The sequence below is a fragment of the Phodopus roborovskii genome, unplaced genomic scaffold (genome assembly GCF_943737965.1).
Source record: "Phodopus roborovskii unplaced genomic scaffold, PHOROB, whole genome shotgun sequence".
NCBI lineage: Eukaryota > Metazoa > Chordata > Mammalia > Rodentia > Cricetidae > Phodopus > Phodopus roborovskii.
Window position 1 is genome coordinate 4387526 of NW_026125052.1, and position 24315 is coordinate 4411840.

Here is a 24315-nt window from a genome sequence, read left to right on the forward strand (position 1 = left end):
GTTTGGGTCCAAGACCACGCTCTCCCCAGCCCAACACAGAGAATGCAGGCCTTGCCCTCAGCATTGTTTTATTGCTTGAAGTAGAGAGTGCAGCCCTTCCTGCAGGCTCAGAGGAAGGTGTGGCATGGCTAAGAGCCAGGATCCTGTGGTCTTCCAGTCATGCCGTGGGGCAGGAGAAGTTCCTGCAAACCCTCCCACAGTCTCTTGCTGGGACCTCAAAGCCTCATGGCTTGACTCAAGGCTGTTACACCTGGCGCTGATTCATAACTTACTAAGAGGTTGTTGCCCAGGTTAATGGGCCTCTTGCCATTGCATCCTGGGTACTCTTAACCAACGAAGCCTGCAAAATGTAGCCAGGGAAAGCTCCAGAAGGAAATGGTTTGGGGGGAGAAAGCAGCCTCATGATCTCCCCCCTTACCCTCATCTCCAACACTTGAGGTTTTGGCATAGAATCCTGTGGGAATAACAGAAACAAGAGAGTGGGCAATTTGTTAGATATCCAGACAAAGAGCTATTTTAGGACATTAATGGCCAAATGAGGGCAATTGAATATTTCTAGTTGTCCCTGTCCTCCCCTATGAAGTCCCAGCCAGCATTCTTGGAAGCCACTAGGAAAGTACCATGTTCCTAGTGACAGAGTCTATTGTCTCTGCTTAGTAGATGAGATGTCTTATATCAGGGAGAGATGCAAGGGCCTGGCCTTCTCCAGATCTTCCCTTACCTTCTGAAGCCTCATTTGCCTCGCCAGGCTGACAGGTTCAACTTGGGAATACAGCTACAGCTCACAAAACCCCTTGGGTAGATGTTAGCCCTGAAGATGTCCTTCGAAACAGTGGTGATGCCAGTATTATCACATATAATCCGAGATAGAGAAATTCGACTCAGGGCTTTGCGTTGTCTTTTGGTGAAGACTCCCCACTTCTGCCACCAGAATCTGTAGATCAAGAGATTCGGGAGAACACTGGGGAGTTACTGTACAGTGAGCACCTTGTGCATGCCTGGCACATTCCATTTCATTCCTTTCGCACAGTCTTCCTGCCAGTGTCTGCCTGGTGAGCTGCCCAGAAATAAGTATACAGAAATCTAGGTGGCCAGGGAAGGGTTTGAACCAAAGCATATGCCATATCCACATAAGGTCTTAAGCCACAAACTTCCTAGAGAGAAATCAGATTTAGTTCTTTCTGCCCATGCCTTCTGGAATCTGCTAACCCAGAACAGCAAGGCTGGCTAGTTGCTGTTCTGGCCCAAGGAGGCTCCGGCTCAGGCTGTGTCAGCCTTGCATAGGTCAGTATTGCTTTCCCTCAGACCTGCTTGCCACGAGGAAGCCCCTGATCTCAGGTCCTGTGACCTTGGGAGAAATGAAGCTTTAAAAAAGAAGTTGTTCATAATTTATTTTTGTTACATATGCATTGGTGTTTTGCCTGCACGGCTGTGTGAGGGTGTTGGATCCCCTAGAACTGGAGTTACAGACAGTTGTGAGCTGCCATGTGGGTGCTGGGAATTGAATCTGGGTCCTCTGAAAGAGCAGCCAGTGCTCTTAACCACTGAGCCATCTCTCCAGCCCTGAGAAATAAGGCTGTAAAAGGTGCTTTCTCCCTTGTTCAGTCACACAGGTCTGTCTTTCTCCTCTGCTTTGGGCACTGGGGGTCACTTACCTGTCTCCATCTCTGGCTTTTCTGAACTGGTTCTCAAAAAGACAAGCCAGGAGAGGCCCCACACGGGCCCCAGGCAGAAGAGGTTCTGCAATGGCCCCCATCCAGATATCAATGTTGTCAGGTGTCCCATACAGACTCAGGAACTTCCTTGCCAAAGCCTGATTTTTTAGCACCTGGCTAAGCTGGGCCAAGTTTCGAGGCTGGGAAAGCCCACAGAAGCGCCGCCAGGCATTGTATCCTGCAGGAAAGCCAGGAAGCAGCTCTGTGAGTCTCCCATGAGCTTCTGCTGCTCCCCACAAATCCTCCAGAGTATATTCTGTGGTCAATACTGATGGAACCAGCAGATCACCGCCTTCTCTAGACTTTAGGTAGACAGTCATGTTTTGTGTGTATCGGACTGAAGAGTGTGTCCTCATGTAAAAATCCCACAAATACAAACTTGATATTGTGTATGTGTTTACATATGTGTGTGGATGCACATGCATATGGAGGTCAAAGGTCAAAATTAGATGTCATTTTTCAGATGCTGTCTTTTATTTTTAAACTGGCCTGGAACTCATCAAGTAACCTAGGCTCTTAGGCTGGCTGGCTAGGGAATCCCGAACACCTGCCTGTCTCCTGCCTACCAAGCACTCAGATTACAAAAAGCGTGCCATCCAAGCCTAGCTTGTTTTAAAAATTGGTTTGCAGGAAATGAACTCAGTCCCTTCAGGCTTGCTAAGCAGGCACTCTACCAACTCAGCCCCACAGACCTGACATTTAATGATATTATCGTTGGGCTCATACACATTTTATAGGCACAATATTTAGAACACTTTTCTAAAAATCAGGTTTGAAGACTAAGTAAACAAATGGATAGCCATTTGTTTAGCCATTAACCATAATGAGAAAATCAACAACAGATGACGGACTTAGATTAAAAATTCACAACACAAAAGGGCCACACACGGAATCCAAATGGAAAGCAGTGGTCACCAAGGCTGGGGTGGGGCTGAGGAGTGACCTTTGCTATAGAGTTTCTTCTGAAGGGGCTGATAATGTTTAAATGTTAGGCCATGGTCATTGCTTCTTAGCCTTTTGGCTAAGAACACTTATAGATAGATCATGGTGACAGGTACACAATTCTAAATGTGCAGCTGTTTCATTATAGAACTCATGAGGGTGAACAACAAAGCTGTCTTAAAACTTTCATCTCTGACTGGAGAAATGGATCAGAGGCTAAGAGCATTAACTGCTCTTCCAGAGGACCCCAACAATTTAGTTTAGTCCCCAACAATTACATAGTGGCTCACAACCATCTATAGTGAGATCTGATGCCCTCTTCTGGTGTGCAGACAGAACACTGTATGCAGAATTAATAAACAGATTTAAAAGCAAGCAAACATACAAAAACTTTTGATGGGAGATGTCATTCTGTAAATATGTTTCTCTTATTGGTTAATGAATAAAGCACTGTTGGCCAAAAGGAAAGCAATATAGGTGGGACTAGGCGACAAGGAGGATTCGGGAAGAGGTAAGAGAGATTCAACATGTAGGAAGAAGAGAGCAGAACCCTGGACCCTCTCTCCAGTAAAATAAGACCACGTGAGAACACTTAGATTAATAGAAATGGGTTAATATTTAAGACAGAGCTAGCCAATAAGAAATATTAGTAACAGGCCAACAGCTTTGATTCTAATACAGCATCTCTGTGTGTCATTTGGGGCTAATGCGGCTGTGGGACCAGGCTGGCAGGAAAACCTACTCGAAACAGACTTTCATCTGAGAACCTCCCCAAACTATCCATGCTGATTCCCCAACTCTCAGGATCCTACACCAGGGCCAGATTCAGTGGTAAAGCTGCCTTCAAGCCATGACTTTGCCAGACTTGAAGAGACAGCAGCCCGGGGCATCTATTGATGGACAATTTACAAGCACTGCCTTCCAGCCAAAGAAGGTAAACAGTGCCATGCTTTATCATCACTAAGCACTGTTGTGTAGCTCTCAAGCCCCCACAGTGCCTTTGTGATGTACCCTGAGGTTTGTACAGTTAAATCCAGACAGCCATCATCTCTTCCAGGTCATTTAGTACTAAGCAGAGTTCAAGGCAGCACAATTCAAGATTTGTTGTTGACTGGAGAAGGGACTAGAGAAGACTGCAAAAGCCAGTATCAGATACTATCTCCCAGCAGAGGCGGGGGGGGGGGGTGTCACCCACAGCTCCTTAGCTGTCAGGAGTGTCAAGTTGAAGAAGGCTGGGGAGATGGCTCCTCTTGTCACATGAACATGAGGACTTGACTTCGTTCTCCAGAACCCACTTTTTAAAAATCTGGGCATGGTCACAACACTTATAATCCTAGTGCGGGAGAGGTAGAGATAAGCAGGTTTGGGGCTCGATGACCACCCAGCTCAGCCTACATGGTGAGTTCCAGGCCAGTGAGAGACCCTGCCTGAAAAATTCAGGGCAGAAGGCAGTTGAGACAGTTGAGGAATAACACCTGAGACTGGCCTCTAGCTTCCATGTGGAACACACACACACACACACACACACACACACACACACACAAACACACACACACACTCCCCTTCAGCGCCTGCCATGTGCCTGTTGTTGTAGTGAGCAGAGTAGCAGTAGGAAATCCCTGCTTCCTTTACCCATGAGTGAGCATCAGCCAGGACACACGGGGCTTCGGGTTCTATCTAAAGAGGGAGGCTGGAGTTGGAAGGAAGAAAGGCAAACTGAGGTTGAAACCTCTTCATGGTGTTGAATGGGGTCAAACAACAGGAAGAATGAAGGCATTTTAAAATCGGAGTTTTACACACGTTCATGACTTTTGAGCATATTGCTAACTGCCTCTGGCTTACTTCTCCATCTTCAGGATGGCTGGAACAGCTGCCCCTGAAGGTCATTGAAGCTAGGAAATGAGATAAACGGAAGTGCCTTCTCTCTTCACTCCTGTAATGGCTCTCTGCGTCCTCACCAAACAGCCCCATGAGGTCTTAATCTTGTTCTATTTATTCCCCGTCTCCCAGACTCCTTGGCTTTCACCCCTCAGGTCTAAGGGCCCTGCAATTTCTTTGACCCAGCGAGTTAGCAAGCAAAGGATTGTGGGGCATCAACATGGGTCTTGCCTGCTCTACACAACTGCTCGTCTTGTTCCGGTCAGAAGGGAGGGTCAAGGTTTGCTCTGAACCCTGAAAACAGCCCTGTCTGACGTATCCCCTCACCTGGAAGCCCATGGTCCCGGCTGCGCTGCATGTTCAGAGCTGCCAGGTCCAGCCCGATCCGTCTCACTTGCTGAAACAGCTTGTCCCGGAGTTCATCCACCATCATGGAATCTTGCCGGTTCAGCTTAGCTGGGGTGGCCATGAGACCTCGGAGGATAGGGTCAATGCCACCTGGTCACAGGGAATGAGAGGTGCTGGGGTCATCCCATGATGCCAAGCTAGCAGGTAGGAGTCCTTACAGATCCATGATCTACCACTCTGATGTCAAGTCTTAGAAATGCCCCCCTTATCATGCCTGGTGATATGGATTGTATAGATATAATGATAATCTTAGCATCTCAGGAGGCTGAGGCAGGAGAGTTATAAGTTCAAGACCAACCTGGGCTACTTTTTTATGTCTTTTGGTGGGGGTGGGGGATTCCAAACAAGGTTTCTCTGTAGCTTTGGAGCCTATCCTGGAACTCACTCTGTAGACCAGGCTAGCCTCAGACTCACAGAGATCCGCCTGTCTCTGCCTTCCGAGTGCTGGGATTAAAGGCCTGTGCCACCACCATCCAGCCTGGGCTACTTTTAATAAAGCTCTTATATAAAAGTATAAAAGTAAAAGGGATGGGATATAGCTTAATGGTAGAGAGTTTTCCTACCATGCACAAGGCCCTAGGTTTAATTCCCGGTGAGTGGGGGGGGGCTGGGGAGCACTCTCTCGGGACACAAGAGACCCACTGATGGCTGCCTTCTTGCTACTGTCCAGGGGAGGCATTTGCAAAGACCCAACCAACATTCAGCGGCCCACCTGAGGGACGGGTGCTTGAACCTTCACCCCCTTTTGCCTTTGGGAAACCCAGTCACCTTCATGTATGATACGCCAGCTGGCAAAGAATACAGAGCTAAGTGGAACGTGGGGGTTGGTTCGTGAGACCCGATATTGGCTGTTCAAGCGGAACATGAAGGGCTGCAGCATGGTGTGGCCAAAGCGGAAGGCCAGGGTGAAAACGTTGGCTACGCGTGGGTCCACGTTGGAGCAATACCCTTTGTAGGGACCCAAGGCTCTTCTGATCCGGGCCTTGCCCAGAACCAGAGGCAGAAAGTCTCGGTAGGTGATGATCTGGAAGAGATGACACAGGAGGAGTACTGCCTGAGCGACCTACAGCACCCCCTCCCCTTTGCACAGATGCCTGCTTTTCAAAGGGCTTCTGGGGCACCGTAGTGACTATCGCCACTGAAGTATGGTGACACTAATCTCCCACCGGAGGCTGAGACAGTGAAACCCAAAGAGAATGCCACGGATGGGGTTACAGTTAATTGCAGAACCAAGGACAGAGATGTGCCCCAAGCATCCAGACCCAGCAGCCTTGAGGTACAGCCTCAAAGCCCTGTTCAGGAAGGTTGGGAGCCACTCTCTCAGATTCCTGCCGGCCTCTGGACCCCTTACCTGAACCATGGCACCCACAATCTTCCGGGCCTCGTTGTACAGCTTGTCTCCACTCCAGCTGGGATTCAGCCGCCTCAGCTCAGTGGCCAGCCGATTGTGTTCTCTCATGAAGAGGGTGTGCAAGGATGCCAGTTTGGGGGTTTCACTTGACCGGGTATCACCTTGAAAACCCCAACTTCATGATTATCAGATGGTCTTTCAGTAAGGGCAGACTGAGATCTGGGACCCAGAGACCACGTATGTGTCCTTTACAACTATACCAGCCGGCTCCTTACTGACCAACACCTTCCTCTCCAAGACGGAGGGCACAGTGGGTTCCTGGGTCCCTAAGTGGCTGGACCATGTTAGGACTAAGGGAGATACACAGAGAAAATGCTGGTGTCCTTGCCTGGTGATTCTCTTCTGCAAGAAGGCCAGACCCACGACCCTGACCACACATGGTGGGAGCCGATACTGGGAACCTTGACCTTGGGACTACATGCCTCCTGTCTGCATGTGTTTCTCCACTAAGGGCTCTACCTTCCCATGGTTGAATTTGTTGTCATGCTGCCCTTCCAAGGAAGCAGGGGACAGGCACAATGAGCAGGGCCCTTTTTTTGTACTCAGATCTTCCCCATAGGCAGGCTAGGACAGCAAGTTCAGCCACCTGCTGGCTTCTCACCCAATCCTCCCACAGAAGGTCTTATTTAGACTGAGTTCATGGAGACCCTCTGATGAAGGTACATACCGCTCCCCCAGGGTAGATAGTCGTACAATCCTTGCAGAAAGAGTTTTAGTTAAGCAATAGGGCAGAGCATACAGAGGGGAGGCCTGGGAGCTACACTGACTTTGCTCTAGTATGGGCTCTGCCCTCAGAACGCTGCTCTCTTGAACACAAGCATCTTTCCTGGGTCTCAGCCTCACATCTGTAAGTTGAGGATGATACTACCTGCCTTTCTGGGTTGCTGTGAGGTTCAGGGATGGCCCATCTGGACATCTTAAACACCCTGAAGTGATTACTATCATTACCATAAACCACACAGGAAGGAGGGGGTAAGGACTATGAACAGAACATAAACTATACATCTGAGGAAGGAAGGTAACACACAAATGAATAACTATGTAACAAAAAGGAAGGCACAGGATAAGAAAACAGCCTAAAGGAGAAAATTGAGGTACAGGCAACAGTTACTTTCCAGTAACTGAAGAGAAGAACCCTTTCTGTCACAGGGAGAGGAGTCAGCCTCTTTGTCTCAGGTCCCAGTAGCATAACTAAGAGCAATGGGCAGTAACTGAATCCAGATAAAAGGGACCCTTCCTATAGTTGGCTGGAGTGCACTCAGGTGGTGAGCCCCTCATCAACGGAGACCCTGAAGCAAGGATATTTGACCACACCCAGGGAAGAGTCATCGGGACCGATTCCCACCTACCAGTTTTCCCAGTGACTGCACAAATCTGTACCTATGGTGTGCTCCCATACTGAGGGTCCCCTGAGTTCCCAAATAGTGTATCCTCACCACACCCCATCATGCACCTCCATCCTGGAAAGACTCTAACTCCCCCACAGACTGACCTGCCAGGAAGCAGGGGATGCGCGCAGAGCGGTTAGTGAGAAGACAAGGGTCTTCATGCAGGTTGTCAAAGGGCAATAGGGCTCGGCCATTGTCCTGGAAACGCTGGTTGGTGGCCAGCAGTCCCCAGTAGTTGGTCCGATTGCGGAGCCTCAGTGCAAGGGAGACCTCGCTGCCATACACCATGCTGGCATCCACGAAGGATGTGAGTGCATTGATCTGGTTGCGGACTTTGTTCTTGTTTTTGGGGCACGCAGGTGCAGAGCGGAAGAAAGGGATGCAGTCACGCTGGTTCCTGATGTGGGGGTCATTGGGCGGTATCTAGAGTGAAGAGCGCTCACTGAGTCTGGAACTTCTCCACATCAGGCTCACTGACCTGGGGTATCTCCCACTCACTTTTGACCTTACTCAAAACTTCCCTACTTCAGGAAGCCCTCCAGGACTCACTCAGACTCAAACCCAGGGCTTTGTGCTTGCTGGACCAGTGCTGCCCTGAGATGAACCCCAGCCCTGGATGAAGCTCCTGAAATGAGGCAGAGCTTCATCTGACTGGAGGAGAGGTTGAGCCTCTGAGACAAGCTGTTGCACATGCCATTAAGCAATGCTCAAGGGAGGCACCCTTTGCTGTGCTTGCTATATAAGCCCAGTGCTAACACTGTACTAGGAAGATCTAGAAGGCTCCACAGAGGGCATACCCCTGCATCAAGGCTGGAGTAAAGGGGTTTGCTGACACACAGCCCCCTCTGATCGCCTCCATATCTACTACAAGCAAGCAAACCTGTGGGGTGTGTATGTGTGCGTGTCATGTGCGAGTGCGTGCCTGTGTTTGTGTGTCCTTTCCCAGAAGAGATTCTTCTCCCTGAATTCTGTGTTTTCTTACCTAACCCCACACTGTCCTTGCCTTCCAGCCTGGAGGAGGAGGACCCTGCTTATAGCCCAACCCCAGGAGTTGGCAAGAACTGCAGCGCTCTAGGCCTACACCAGCCCAGGAAGAGCAGAAGATAAGACTGGAATAAGCTCCATAGTAGGGACCTAGAGGCCTCCTCTGCTGGAGTCAGACCCATGGGTCAAGACCTGTCTTTGATATATCTCCTCTATGAAACTCCAATAGAGCCCAGCCACCCCCATCCTTCCAACATACACAGCCGGGGAGGGGGGTTGTCTGTTTCTTGGTGCCTGGACGGCTCCCCCATATCCCTTTCTGGGCTGGAGGCTACCCAAGGGCCTTATACCTTGATGGGGAAGCAGGGGGGCAGCTGGGCACAAGTCTTCTCACAGTCCACACCCACAGTGAAGGCCACTCTGGCTGGGGACTCTGGGGAAAAGTCCAAATCATGGTCGATGAACTGTCCCCACTGCATGAACATGAGGGACCGGCCCTGGTCGGAGGCCAGCTTATTTCTGGGGAAACGCACAATCTGATTGGAGACAGCCCGGACCTGGTGGAGGAAATAGGGTCAACCTGAGTCTGGGCTTGCGATCTGGGCTGAGACCAACCCAGGCCTCAGGCAGTGCCAGGGCTCGCAATTTTCCATCCACCCCTTCCCCGTTCTTAGAGATCCAGCCCCCTCTTGTGGTGGCTGTCATTCACAGAAGGACAGTCTATGGCTTGGCCTGAGGCTTCTGGTGGCAGGCGCCTCTAAACCTAGGATTTGAGAGGCTGCGGCAGGAGGATTGTAATTTCAATGAGTTACATGCCATTCTGAACTACACAGAAAGATCCTGTCTTAACATAAGAGGAAGCCGGGCCAGACCAGCCGGTCAGCCTCACCAGCCCTCCCAGAGATATGAGGTCAGTGTGTAGACAGATAGGTTAGAGAACTGTTGATCTTCAGATATAAGACTAATTTGGTAGATAAGAAATAGAGAACTGGATGAACGAATTAATTGAAGAAAATTTAGCATATTAATATTAAGGCAGGTATGGAATTGTTATATTAATATATCAACAGAAAGTTGACCAATATAAAATTGTAGATCATAGATTCACAAATGCATAGAACTTTTATATTTAGCAAGATACTTTGAGGCTGGGCAGTGGTGGTACACACCTTTAATCCCAGCATTCAGGAGGCAGGTGGATCTCTGTGAGTTTGAAGCCAGGCTGATCTACAGAGCTAGTTCCAGGACAGCTAGGGCTGTTACACAGAGAAACCCAGTCTCACCCCCACCTCAAATGCTTTGATCTAAACATGGAGTCTCACACCTATAATCCCAGCCATGGGAAGCAGAGGTAGGAGGATTGCAGTGAGTTTGAGACCAGCCTGGGTTACATCCTAAATTCAGGCAAGTATAAACTATAGAATACGACTTTGTCTCAAAAAGTAAAACAAAGGACCTGGGAGATGACTTAATGGGTAAGACATGAATTCAAATCCTCAGAACCTGCATAGAGCCGAGCATGGCTGCATGGGCCTGTAGCCCATACCTTGAGAGCTGAGAGAGGCCAATCCCAGTAGTTCACTAGCCAATCAGCTTACAGGAAACAGCAAGCATGTATATATGAAGACACCCAAGTCTTTCATGCCTGTGCACACAGAGACATTCACATCACATGAGAGAGAGGAGAGAGAGAAGAGAGAGAGGAGATAAAAGGAGAGGAGGAGCAGAGAGGAGAGGAGAGGAGAAAGACAGAGATGCTTTGACACCTGTTCAACCATGCAAACAACCAAACACTCCATTCCATAGTAGGGAGCATAGGTACCCATAGATCATGGTCTATATAGCTTTTCATGCCAAGGACTTCACTTCCATTCACACAAGCTTAGATTTTGCTATTTACAAGTGAAGAAACTGAGACTCAGGGAGTAAGTGGTATTCTCTACCCAAAGTTACTCATCAGATCAGTGGGCCAGCCCAGATCTGAGCTCTGCCTGCCTGATGGCTCAGGGCTGCGCTTTACCCTCTGGCATCTAAAAGAGAGCAAACATTTTCCAGATCCTCCACTCCAACTCACAAGAGGAAGTAAGAAGCCATTGCGCCTCTTGCCAGGGGTCCAGCCAAAGGGGAGCGACCTACGGTCTTCATACTCAGCTGGCAGCCAGCGGGCCAGAGCCTGGTTGGAGGCTCCCAGCCAGGGTCTCTTCCTGGAGTAGTGAGTGGGTAGGTGTTAGCAGGGTGCAAGGCCTGAGGAAGAGACAGGAGAGCAAAGGCAGAGCCCCGGCACCCACTTGTTGTTGCATCTCCCTGTGATGGTGCGATACTTGTTGCTGCACCTCTCAGCCTGGTCCTGGAGAGCACAGCCACTGGCCTGGGACAGCAGGCGCAACTGCGATTCTGTGAGCACATCTGGGGAGGAGGGGGCCAGGGCTCTGAGTTCTATCCCTCTATCAGCTCTAACATCCCCTAGGCTTTTCACCCCACCTCTCACATCTGGCTTTCTTCCACTCCCAGGCTAGGGAAGGCCTTGGGGGCTCAACGGGAAACACAGTACCAGTGACGTTGAAGGGTCTGGATCCTTGAGACTGAAGCTTCTCTTCCAGAAGCCCTAAGGCCACGTGCATGTAATCAGCAGACCGAACAACCCTTTTGGTGGTTGCTACTGGCTGCTTGAAGTAGGCCAGGAGGTCCATGGGGCTGGCTGAGCCACTGCTAAGGCGTTGCTTGATGCTGTCCCAAAGAGGAGGAGAAAGAGGAGGCTGGAAGTGGGGGCATCCTACCAGCAGAGCCTCAGCCCAGCAGGGACACTCATAGTACCCAGGGTTCAGCTTGGGTAAGATGATTTGCCAAGGGCCTGTCCTCCCTCACTGACCGTCCCAGGCTGGTATAGCCCCAGACCCAGGCCCACCTCTTCTGTGTCCAATTATAGGCAGCATCCACCATCAACTTGGCCTCTTCTATGCAGTTTTGAAGGACTGAATTCTCCACTTGACCAGGGGAAACTGTTCAACGGCATAGGGACTCAATATTCAAGGGAGCCACAGACTCCCCAGATCTAAGTGTTTTTCCCTCCACACCCATCTTCTGCCTTGGTGTCCAAGGGGCTCTTACCTGGGGCAGTGCCCTCAGAGGGCTGGGTAAGGGTGAATGTGGCTAGGACCACTACCGGGGCCAGTAGCAGCTGCATCGTACAAGCAGAGCCCCCGCTACAGCTGAGCAGGCAAACGATACCACAGACCCCACAGGAGAGTCCCACTCCTTCCTCCCCCAGAGGACTGAGATGGTTTCTTTCTGCTTAACTCTGCTCTGGAAGGAGCTAAGAGACTTTATAGCCCATCCTGGGGTAGAGGGGGCAGGTCTTTGTTCCCAGAAGTCCAGCCCCTGGGGCGGAGCTTTGGAACCTCACTCTGGTTTTCAGGGGAGCTGTGTGATTGACACTCTCCATCCTGCTTTGGTCCTAACACATAGGTACATCATCCCTCTTAGTTCCCCTCACCCTTGTTCCATACCACCTCTACTCGGGTCCACGGATGCTTTTCTCTCATAATCCAAAGCAGTGGCTGGGTTGTAGATGGCACCCAGTGAATAATGAATGACCCAGGTACTGACAAGAACACCGGGCTTAGTCCCATCACTGTGGCCTGGGGAAGTCACTCCTCATTTCCAGACCTCATTGTCACATCCCTAAAGTAGGAATTGGGTGGACATTTGGAAAGGTTTATTTCTTTCCCCATCAGGGCAGAAGTAGAATCTAGACTTAGTGTCACACCCCCCACACTCAGCACAAGGCTTCATTCAGTATTCTTTAAATGTCTATAGAATGAATGGATAGTCAATGATTCAGCACTCTCTCTCTCTCTCTCTCTCTCTCTCTCTCTTCCCTCACCTCTCTAGTGCTATCAGCTAATGTTCATCTCTGAACAAGGCTCCAAAGCCACTGCCACTGTGCCGACAACCAACCTATCCTGATCCTGTCAGGAGGCTATGTCTGTTCCTTCATCAGTGCAGACCCTGTACCTTCCAGACCTCACAAGACTCTTGCCAGGCCCTTCAACCCCTGCCCCACCTAAACCTGCCCCTCCTCCCATAGCAATGCTCCCACCATTGCCATCTGGCCTCAACAGTTCCCCCTGAAACAGCCACTTGGCTTTGGCAATCCCTTTCACAAGCTCCAGTTAACAGGCCTCCCCTATCTTATCTCCTGTCTTCAACAGAGGCCCCGACCTATGTGCCAAGGGATAAAAATTTACAGGGAATGATGAAAGTCCACTAGGTCCCCTGTTGACACCTGCTAGACCTCAGTTTCCAAACTGTGAGCCAGTTTCCAAACAGAGACCCCAAGAGACTAAGACTATAACTCCAACAGCTGAGCTTGCATTCCCTTCAAGATGGCTGAAACTGAGTGTGCCAGGTTGCCACGGTGGTCTGCCCTCCTCCACAGGAACCACTGTTCTTTAGCAGCAGGCAGTTAGGTGAGAGTGGCCATAGCCATGGGTTGAGGTGGGCTTGGGCATGAACTAGGGACAGAGCCCTGAGCTCTAGACCCAGCGCTACCTGCTACATTGGTGATGTTTGGCTATCTTAAGGATTTGGGCTTATTGGCTGCTCAGTATAACAATGAGAGAATAGATGTGTAGGGGCCCTCCAAGGGACCCTACAAGCTTGACCATGGAAGACAAGTTCTGGAAGCATTGCTAAAGCTGGTCCTTGGGTCTGGATTGACAAGTAAAAGTGCATGCAGGAGACTGAAGGGGAAGCATGGCCTGTCATGTGGCTTCCCTAACCCCTGGAGCTAATGCTACCCTCCCATGGGACCCTGTCCATAGGCCCCAACCATACTAACCATCTAATTATAATCCTTCCAAGTTGAGCTGGGGCCTAAATCCCTCATTCAGCAGCAAGTAGCCCACTGAGAGCAGCTCAAGGAAGTGCTCAAGAACTCCTGATATAATCCCATCACCCTGTAGGCAAGCTGCTCTGCCTGAAGGTGACCATCTCCTGAAGTGGGGTTTTCCATAGCTGCCTGGTAGAGCTATCATGTGTGACATGTCAGGGAACACACAGTGCCTAGCACAGCAGTGCACTGAAGAAACCTTGTTGTCCCTCCCCCCCACGGTTGCATCTTTATTAAATGCACACCAGGCTGCCCCTCATGCAGCCATTGACTTCAAGCTTGGTGGGAGGAGGGAAGAACGCAAAAGCTTCTCAGATCCTTCAGGGCTGGATCTCTGAAAGTGAGGCCTCCAAAGGGAGGGTGTTGGCTCCTAGTTCTCTGAGCTGGGGACATTCAAACCCAAGGGGTGAGACAGTGATGAAGGGTTGGAGCCCTCAGTGAGGTCCTCCAGCCTAGGTGCCCACTGTGGCCTTCTGAAAGACACAGGTCTGATGGACAGACAGGGTCCTCACGTGCTCATGGTAGTCTGCTCCGACATTGACTTTTTTCTGTAGTCAAAATAATCCGAAAGGTCCAAAAGAAGGTAGAGACCAGAAGAGGAAGGTTGGCAAGGACCTTTTCTCATAGGACCTTATTGGGGTTCTTCTATTTTCCTTGTAGCTGAGGTTTGTCCAGTGTCTACCAAGTTTATCAGACACTAGGACCTCCTTCAGTACCATCCCATACCCATTAAAATAATTTGATAAATACTTGTTAAATGAAACAAATAATAATGGCCAGAAATGTGTGGAAATTTTCTTTCATTGACCTTTGCATATATAGTCATGCCAGTAAAATATATATGTGTATCCACACATACAAACTTACACACACATATATACACAAACATATATACATATACACTTACACACACACACACACACACACACACACACACACACAACACAAGCTAGATGTGCGGTGGCACACGCCTGTAATCTCAACGCTTAGAAGGGAAAGGCAGGTGGATCTTGAGTTCAAGGTCAGCCTCAGTTTCATGGGGAGTTTAAGGTCATCCTGAAACACATGGGACTCTGTCTGGAAATAAACAAATACATGCATACATACAAACAAACATACTATATAGTAGGAAAAGTATAATGGATTAATGTATTTTTAATTAAATGAATGTGTCTTAAATTAAGGGGAAATATCTACCTATATTTGGATTTTGTTGTTGTTGTTCATTCTGGTGTTTGGGACAGAATCTCCTGTAACCCAGTCTGGCTTGAAACTTGCCCTCCTGCCTCCACCTCCCAAACCCTGGTATTACAGGAGTGTACCACCACATCTGTCTTATACTAGCAGTTTTGCTATGCATTATATCATTATTTCCTCAACTTGCATTAAAGTCAGCAATTACACCAGGGTGATGGCCACACACCTGCCATCCCAGCATACGGGAGACTGGCGAAGTTCAAGATCAACTCGAGCTACACAAGAACATCTCAAAAACAAACAAGGGTTCAAGGGGAAAAGCAGCTCAATCTTGAAGACATAAATAAACTAGTAAACTGTTTCATATGTGAAGTAAATTGTACTCAATGATACAGTTTGCAGGCTTGGGAGATGGCTCAGTGGTTATGAGTATGTACTGCTCTTCCAGGGGACCCGAGTTTGTAGGACCCAAGGAAGCTTGGTACACACCTGCCGCTTCACTACACTGCTCCGCTCCGCTCCCGTGCCAAGGCTCAAGCAGGCCTGAGTTTTCAGTTTACCCTAAAGCAACACCTGACTCCAGGAAAAGACCACAAACTGAGATCACCCAGGCACCACCCAGGAGCAGGCCTTCCAAGGAGAAAGTGGCAAAGGAAATTCCTAACATTCCAACCAATGTAGATTGGATCAACTATCTTAACCTACTATACACCCATCCCCTTTCACCAAGACACCCTAGACAACTGTCAGTCAATCAGGGCCTGGAACCCTGAAAATCCTCTCACCCCCAACCTCCTCCACTGCTGAGTCAGTAAGACAAACAGTCCAAGCTCAAGCATAAATAAAGGCTCTTTGCTTTTATATACGGGATTCAGTTTCCTTGTCGGTTTTTGGGGAGACTCTGCTATCTAAGCATAACAAGTTCAGTCCCCAGCACCCACATGCAACAGCTCAGAACCATCTGTAACTCCAGCTCCAAATCTAATGCCCTCTTCTGGATTCTAAGGTCCCAGCACTCACATACACACACCCACATACAGACATATATGTATACAAGAAATTAAAAATTATTAAAAATGAACCTTTTTTTAAAAATACGGTTTCCAGCTGGACAGTGGTAGTGCATGCCTTTAATCCCAGGTGGATCTCTGTGAGTTGAAGGCCAGCCCGGTCTACAGAGAGTTCCAGGACAGGAAAGTCTACACAGAAAAACCCTGTCTCAAACCCTCCCCACAAAGATACAGTTTTCACATACTGTTTTAAACTTAAATATCAATTAAAGTGCTAGTCTTCATATAGAACAACAGAATTAAAAGGAAATCAAATTCTATCTCTTCAACTTTATGAGGACTACACTATCATCATTTAAAGCAACTATTTTTTGTCTTGTTTGAGAAAGAGATCCACAAAACCCAGGCTAGCCTTGAACTTACTATGTAGCCAAAGATGACCTTGAACTTCAGCTCCTCTTAACTATTCCTATCCAGAGCTGTAATTACAGGCATATACCACCACACCCAGTTCATGTGGTGGGATTGAACCCAGGGCCTTGTGTATGTTGGGTAAGTACTCTTTCAACTGAGCTACATTCCCAGCCAAATGAAATGTTTAAACGCAAGACTGTATAGCTTAGTCCTTACTCTTAAGTAAATGCACACAGCTGGGGAGTTTTCTAAATCAACCACAGTACTTATGAGCAATAAATAAAAACCAAAAAACACTAACTTGAAGCTCACAGGGTTTATTAAAGTTAAGCAGTATTTGCAACAATTACTTAACACACAGAGCACACCTTTGGTCCCAGCACCTGGGAGGCAGACGCAGGCATATCTTTGTGAGTTTGAGGCCAGCCTGGTCTACAGAACAAGTTCCAGGACCAGCTCCAAAGCTACACAACAAAACCCAGTTTAGCACTCAGGGCAACACAGACTGTATTTATTGCTGAAATTATTTAGAGTGACAATTGCATGGTGATCATGAGTCACCAGGCCCATTACCTGTGTAATGACTATGTGTGCGTCCCTAGAATCCCTTATTTTCTGTTCAGTGGTCAACACCTACTCTGCTCCTTCATTAGTAACAAGACAGGAGGCTTGCTTGTCTCTCCACATGCACCCCTCCCTACATGTATTGGGTCCCTGGACTTTGAGCATCTGGGGAAGGGAAGGGGCTATTCACAGGTTGTCTTATAGAGGTGCATAGTCCTAGTTGAAGGGTCACTCTGGGGAGTCTACGTACTTTGTCTCTTGGGCAGCAAGAACCAGATATTTCCATAGCTCTTCAGGCTTGTATCATCTCTCTAGCCTCTATTGTCTTTCCTCCCTACCACCCACCACATCCCAGCCTTAATTATGTGCCCCCCACCACACACACACACACACACACACACACACACACACACACACACACACACACACATCTCTAGGTCCTCTCTACTCCCTTTTGTCAGAATAACTCTACCCATTTTACTCCAACTTCTGCCAGGAAACCTTCCAATGGCCATTCCTGCTCACCCCCAAATACACCTCAGATGCCTGTCTTTGATCAACGGGACACCACACAATGATGTTTCTCATAGCACATATTGAACTTTACTGAAGGAATGATGTCACCATGTCCATCTTCTAGACGGGAGAGAGGAGACCCCACATGTGATCTTTATGGGATTTATTCAGCACCCAACATAGGGCTGGGCCAGGCTTGGGTGTTTGGGAAGCTTGGCTCTCTCTGAGGCTAGTGTGAGGTCTTCCCTCAGCAAGTGGAACCCCAAGCCTGCTTCTGGGCTTCGGTAGGTTTCCTCCCAGGCCTGACTGGGCCACAGGCTGGGGAGTCTCAAGGGCAAGCACTTTTTTTCTCTGAAAAGAAAATGGCCGAAACAAGAACTTGAAGCTGACCCGCTCAGGACCAATCAGGAGGGCCACGCTTAGGGCAAGGATGAGACTCAAGGCTGTGTTCCATGTCCAGCAATGAGGGGAAAGATTAGGAAGAGGAGGAGAGAGGGAGAGGAAGGAATAGGGAGGGAGAGAAGGGGAGGGGAAAGGAAGGAGGAGACAGAGAAACGGGTACTGCTCTTGGGTCACAGGAGATGACAAGGCTTCGTGGAGTGCTCCGGAAGTGGAGCTCTGACCAGCCAGCCCCTCAACTGCTTACCTGTGCCCCCTGCTTTCCTCACTTCCTCCATGTCAGGCTGTGAGATATGAGACCATGAGGGAGTTGGTCTTACTAGTCAAAGTCAGCATCCGGTCTCTCCAGGAGTCTCATTCTGACCTCTAGCAGCAACTAAGCAAAGGCCTCGCCCGCAGGGAGTTAATCTGCTAGGTATTCCTTTGCGTTCTAAATACTCTGGCTTTCCGCTCCACTTTGTAGCAAATCTACCATCTTCCAGACAAGAATCACAGTACACGAGGGCTTTTTCTCATCTTGCCTGTCTCCCAGTGAAATCCCAGGTCCCGTCCATCCATAGAGAATTCTTGTCCTCCTCCTACCAGCCAAGACTCAGCAGGTTTAGGCCTTCAAGTCCTTGATCTCACAGCTCCTTTCCAAAACTCATTATGCACTAATGAATTGGTTATGTTCTTCCAGTTCCCTGACATCTGTGAGAGCCACACAGGAAAGTTTGCTGCTCACAGAAGCCTGACTTGTAAGCATGCCTGGCAGGCCTGAGTATCCACTCAGGATGTATGGAACTGATGTGTTTGCTGTGACCTTGCCTGCCATGGTTGCTGGGTCGGCGGATAAATTTGGCCTGAACATGTCAGGACCCAGTCCCTTTGGTAAGTAAGAGCCATTATTCTCCCTGGACCACTAGCCATGGGTCAATGGATGCTGTGGCACAGCAGGCAGACCATGAGGACAGCTTCCTTCTCAGGTACCTTAAACTGCAATGCAGCACTGGAGAAGCACCCCTCCTCTCCTCCCTGGACCGTCTGAAACCTCAAACTTCTGCAACCACTTTCACAAGAACCGACTACTCACCATGGTGGAACTGCTGGCCGCAGACCTGATTGGATCTCTTTATCTCCTCTGCTCCAACTGTCCCATTAAGACAGGGACACCGCAGGGCTCCAGGCTCTGCAAGTCCGCCCTTGCCCCAAAGGGTTCTTTGGAAAGTGGGTTGTTTATCCTAGTGTCTCAAAACACTGAGATGTGCGTGCAGAAGGGGCTTGCTTAAACCTTCGGGGCACCACACTGTGCTGGAGGCCAGGAGCTTTTGAGTGTGTGTGTGTGTGTGTGTGTGTGTGTGTGAGAGAGAGAGAGAGAGAGAGAGAGAGAGAGAGAGAGAGAGAGGAGAGCCATGTGATCCTGAAAGAGGCAGCTCTGAGTACTTTGGCTTTACTTGGCAAGTCCTGAAAATGCAACTTGGGTTTGGAAATCCAGCACCACTACCCTGAGCAAGAACTTGACCTCTCTGAATTGCTAGTCAAGTTAGCAGAAGCAGAAAGGTTCAGAACTAACTCTGAAGCTGGCCTGGAGAGACACTCCCTGCACTGCCTCCTGAATAAGGATCCTGTGGGCTAGCTGCTCAGTTTGTGGGGATAGAAGGCCCCTGGAATAGGGTTGTGGGAACTGGGGAGAAAAGGTTGCATCCTTCCTTAACTCTCCTGGGCTCACACACATTTGTAACGAGTAAGGTTACACATATTTAATAGAGAACCAGCATAGGGCTAGAGCTCAGTTGATAAAATGCTTGTTGATCAAATAGGGGGGGCCCAAGTTTGATCCCCAGAATCCACATAAGAAACCAAGCATTGGGGGCTGAACAGGTGGCCCCTCAGTTAGGAGCATTTGCTGCTTTTACAGAAAGCTGAAGTCAGGGTAACCGCACCCATAATTGGAGGTTCACATCACTTGTCATTCCAATTCCATGGAATCTGATGCCCTCTTCTGACCACTATGGGTCCCAAGCACACCATGGTGTACATACATATGTGCAGGAACTCACTTAAAACAAAAAAACAAAATTAGGGTCTCTCTACATAGCCCTGGCTGTCCTAGATCTGGCCTTGAACTCACAGAGATCTGCCTACCTATCTGGATCAACTCCCTTCTCCCTCATCTCTCAACTCAGCAGTCAGTCATCCCCAGCCCTGCATTTTGACTGGTACCAGTCAAAGGCTCCAAGCCCCTCTTCCATTGCTCATCCTCCCTTCCCAGAATTCTCCTGGTTCTCACCATCCAATTCTGATTCTCTTCTGAATTTCTCAGTTCTCTTAGTGTCATGCATTACACATACACCACAGTAGAACACACACACACACACACACACACACACACACACACACATATATATATATATATATATATATATATATATATATATATATTCACTGTGGGTCCGTAGGGAAAGTTCTTGGTTTTGTTTTGGCTAGTGTAAGGGAAGAGAGACCATTCTACTCTTGGTCAGATGCCTGACTAGCCAAGGTACCCTGAAGGGATACATGCAGTGGCATCCATGGCAGAACACCCAGTAGGTGTTCTGGGTCCTATACATATTAGGACTGAGTGAGTAAGCTGCAGACACTCAAAATAAACACTTGTTCAAAGAATAATACAACATATGAGCATCCTGGCATAGCTAATGATGACTGGATTGGATGATGCCATTTAAGGGATGCTATCCTTACTGCTTTTGTGGTAGACAACATTGGAGTTACCAGGCAACTTCCATCATCACTCTCTTGGAACAACTCTGACCCACAACCCTTGCTGAAGGGGAACAATATGATGATACTTATGTTATAAGGACCTGAATATCCCCCAGCCAATGTCGACACATGGCCCAACTTCAATGTGCTGGATAATTTCATTTCAACATGACACAAACTATAGTCATCTGAGAGAAAGGAAACTTAATTGGGAAGATGCCTTCATACAATTGGGCAAGCCAGTGAGGCATGTTTTAAATTAGTGATTGATGGGGGGAGGCTCAATCCATTGTGAGTGAGGCCACACCTGGGTTGGTGGTCCTGGGTTCTATAAGAAAGCAAGCTGAGCAAGCCTTGAGGAGCAAGCCAGTAAGCAACACCCCCTCCCCATGGCCTCTGGCCTCTGCACCAGCTTCTGCCTCCCGTGTTCCTGTCCTGTTTAAGTTCCTGTCCTGACTTCCTTCGATGACAGAGTACAATGTGAAGTGGAAGTCAAAGAAACCCTTTCCTCCCCAAGTTGCTTTGGTCATGGTGCTTCAACAAAGCAATAAAACTCTAACTAAAAACACTCGCCCAATCAAATGATCCTCATAAGATAATCAGAAGCCTGATAGACCGGGGTAGGCAAAAATCAAGTGTCACAATTTGGAACAATGAACCCCATTTTTGCCAGGCAAGGAGAGATGAAGGGAGAAGGAAAGGGAGCCATGAGGGGTCATATGGATTCTCACTCCCACAATAGACTATATTTTATATCTAGGAGACCTTTCAATCCTTTTTTTTGTGTGTGTGTGGTGTGTGTCTATACATGTTTATGTGTGTGTATAATATGTACACGGGTATGTATACTAATGCAAATGTGTATGTGTGTGCATGTGCATGCATATGAAGACTCAGTGTTGAGTCTTCCTCAATTACTGTCCACATCATCAAACCTGGAGCTTACCCCTTGGGCTAGACTGAATAGCCAGCAAGGCTCAGATCCTCTTGTCTCTGCTTCTCCTTCATTGGGCTTGCAGATGCATGCCACCACACCTGGCTGTGTTACAGGCATTCTGAGGGTTGAACTTGGGTCGTCAATAGATTGAGTCTTCTTCCTATCCCATAGATCCTTAAAAACAAAAACAAAACACAAAACTCTCAATTTGGACATGTCTAAGACACAGTCTCCATTGCAGTGTAAGCCATAGTCTGTCTCTTCTCTCTAACCCTAAACCTTCCATACTGGTGTGCAAGAAAGAGAGAATAGGTGTGTGGCAAAGGGGAGCAAAGCACAGCAGTGAGTTAGAAAAAGGAATAGCCCTAGATGGCTGTAAAGATGGAACTTAGAACAATCAGTGAAAGAAATGGGAGGCAGAAGGAAGGAGAGCTAAAAAGAGATCGATGAAGCAAGAGTCAACAAAATATTACAGTGTGTACTATGGACCAAAATACTGCAGCAAGCCCCAAATGCAAATCTGTAAAAGAATTCTTGATCAAATTAATGGTATTCTGACCACAATTTGCAGGAAACCGTTGCCTCTGAAAATAGGTGTGGATGGGAGAGAGTTGTAAGTAGCCAGACTCTTACCAAATATGACCCGGCTTCTTATGGGTTTCACCCCCTGGACACGGTGCACAGCCACCCTCACTGTGACCCTGTCCTCTTTGTTTCTCCTTTACACCACAGAGAAATTTCTGGCCGTTGTAGAGCATGATTCAACTGACAGAAGAAAAATGTCAAAGGTGATGATAGCACTAATTCTTCCCAAGTCCTATGTCTTCCACAGTATCCTCTTGTATGCTCTTTTCAGATCTTGACAAACCAGTGACATTACTGACAGTGTTGGTTTATGGCAGTTTAGTGAAGATGCCATGACATGAAGATAGTTGAGGTAGGACATCCATGGTCAGCAGTTTGGTGTAAAAGATCAGAACTTCTAATTAAGAACTAGGAATGCAAATCATGTGTGTCCCATAGCCAATGCTCTGTCTCAGAGCAAAATGGATGTTTATAAGATGGATGATACACAGAAATGATCTTCTGGGGGAGATGCCAGCTCACAAATGAGAAATATCCATCAATCAGAGTAGGAAGGAACAAAGAGTTATGGCTGTTCAGGGACAAGCAAGCATGTCTAGTCAGTGTGCAAGTGTTAGAATTCTTAGTCACAAACTTTAACCACCAAAAGAAGGCTTCCATTTTTCCTCAAAAGCTAACCTGCTGAGTCCCTGGGACTAAAGCAACTTAAAGGAGAAGAGACTTTTATTGGCTCACAGTTTCAGGAAATAGAATCCATTGTTGTTGGGAAGATGTGGTGGGTGAAGAAGTGGTCCATGCTGGCAGAAAGGTGAGGTGGCTGATTACAGTGTATTGGTGCAGTCAGATTCAGAAAGCTCTGGAAATGGGGCGTGGATATAGTCTTTAAAGCCTAAGCCAACAACCCATGTCACATGGCTAGGTCCTAAATCCCAAAGACTTTACGAACTCCACCAATAGTTACCCTAGTTATCAGCAGGGGACAAGTATCCAAACAGCTGAGCTGATCCAAAACAGTTTAAAATCAAACCATAGCAGACACTAAATTTCAGAGCAGATCCTTTATAAGAAGAGACTGTGCAAACATGCCTAAGCTAAGAATGGAGAGGGTGTACACTTCCAAAAAGGACAGGCGACAAGAAAAGGACCTTACCTATAGTCACTCTTTTTTACAAACCAGCAGCTGCATCCCTAATCTCTTCAATGCTGCCTGCATCTCCTGGTTTCTGAGGGTGTAGATCATGGGGTTGAGCATGGGAGTCAAGACTGTGTGGCTGAGGGACACAGCCTTGTCCATGGGGAAGGGGGTGAAGGGCCGGGCATACAGGTAAATGCTTGGAATGAAGATCATAGACACCACGATGATGTGGGTGGTGCAGGTGGAAGCCGCCTTCCTCCTTGCTTCTCCTGAGTGGGACCTCAGCATCACCAGGATGACCAAGTAGGAGATGAGAAGAAGAAAGAACCAGATGACATCCAGCATCCCACTGTTGGAGATCATGAGGAACTCCAGGAGGGAGGTGTCTGTGCAGGCCAGTCTCAGCACTTGGGGGACATCACAGTAGAAGTTATCCAGGACATTGGGGCCACAGAAGGGCAGTGGGAGCATCAGAGAAAGCTGGACGATGGAATGGGCAAAGCCTCCTATCCATGCTGTCACCACCAGTCCCATGCAGAGCTGGGTGTTCATGATGGTGATGTAGTGGAGGGGCCGGGAGATGGCCACGAGGCGATCATAGGCCATCACCGAGAGGAAGAAGACCATGGCCCCGCCCAGAAAGTGGAAGAAGAAGATTTGGGCCATGCAGCCTCGGTAGGAGATGGTCTTCCTCTCAGAGAGGAAGTCTGCCAGCATCTTTGGGCAGGTGACTGAGGAGAAGCAGAGGTCTAAGACAGCGAGATTGCGGAGCAGGAAGTACATAGGTGTGTGGAGCCTGGCCTCCGAGGTCACAGTGACTATGATGAGGAGGTTCCCCACCACAGTCATGCTGTAGACAAACAAGAACACCAGAAACAAGAGGAGCTGAAGCTCACGACTCTGTGAGAACCCCAGAAAGATAAACTCTGACATCCATGTGAGGTTCCCTGGTTCCATGGTGTCTCGTGCATACACTTAAGGGAAATGGCTGACAGGCACAAATGCATGAAGCGACTCCTTGCCTTTTTAGTGTGCAAGGACTCAGACTGAGTTGTTCAAGTTCATATGATGCACATCCTCATGTGATGACCATGATACTGCCTGCTGGCTTATCCCTGAAGAGTCTGTAAGTGGGCGTTGGTTGCTACAAACATTCAAGAGATGGTGTTTTAGTTTTGCATTTGTTTGCTTGGTTGAAA

The 24315-nt window shown here is 48.4% G+C and overlaps 2 protein-coding genes across 2 annotated transcripts; both read right to left on the bottom strand.

Moving 5' to 3' along the window:
* Positions 1–726: 726 nt before the first annotated feature.
* Epx (eosinophil peroxidase) lies at positions 727–11910 on the bottom strand. The gene is made up of 12 exons (XM_051182704.1): positions 11835–11910; positions 11632–11725; positions 11278–11453; positions 11015–11132; positions 10801–10930; positions 9077–9283; positions 7847–8165; positions 6295–6455; positions 5712–5967; positions 4863–5033; positions 1656–1893; positions 727–934 (listed from the first exon to the last, which is right to left on the bottom strand). The coding sequence occupies exons 1-12, from the start codon at positions 11908–11910 to the stop codon at positions 733–735; spliced, it is 2148 nt and encodes a 715-aa protein (XP_051038661.1). The 3' UTR covers positions 727–732.
* Positions 11911–23137: 11227 nt separating this feature from the next.
* On the bottom strand, positions 23138–24073 carry LOC127221333 (olfactory receptor 4D2). Its single transcript, XM_051183225.1, has one exon. It carries the CDS (start codon positions 24071–24073, stop codon positions 23138–23140), a length of 936 nt encoding a protein of 311 aa, XP_051039182.1.
* Positions 24074–24315: the final 242 nt, after the last annotated feature.

Bases quoted from the DNA above. Each gene is read 5' to 3' on its own strand.
- Epx (XM_051182704.1), bottom strand. From the start codon at position 11,910: ATGCAGCTGCTACTGGCCCCGGTAGTGGTCCTAGCCACATTCACCCTT. The intron at 11,133-11,277 runs GTACTGTGTTTC...CCTCCTCCCCAG, and splicing joins CAGACCCTTCAACGTCACTG to ATGTGCTCACAGAATCGCAG. The intron at 5,034-5,711 runs GTGACTGGGTTT...CCCTGTGACCAG, and splicing joins CTGGCGTATCATACATGAAG to GTGGCATTGACCCTATCCTC.
- LOC127221333 (XM_051183225.1), bottom strand. From the start codon at position 24,073: ATGGAACCAGGGAACCTCACATGGATGTCAGAGTTTATCTTTCTGGGG.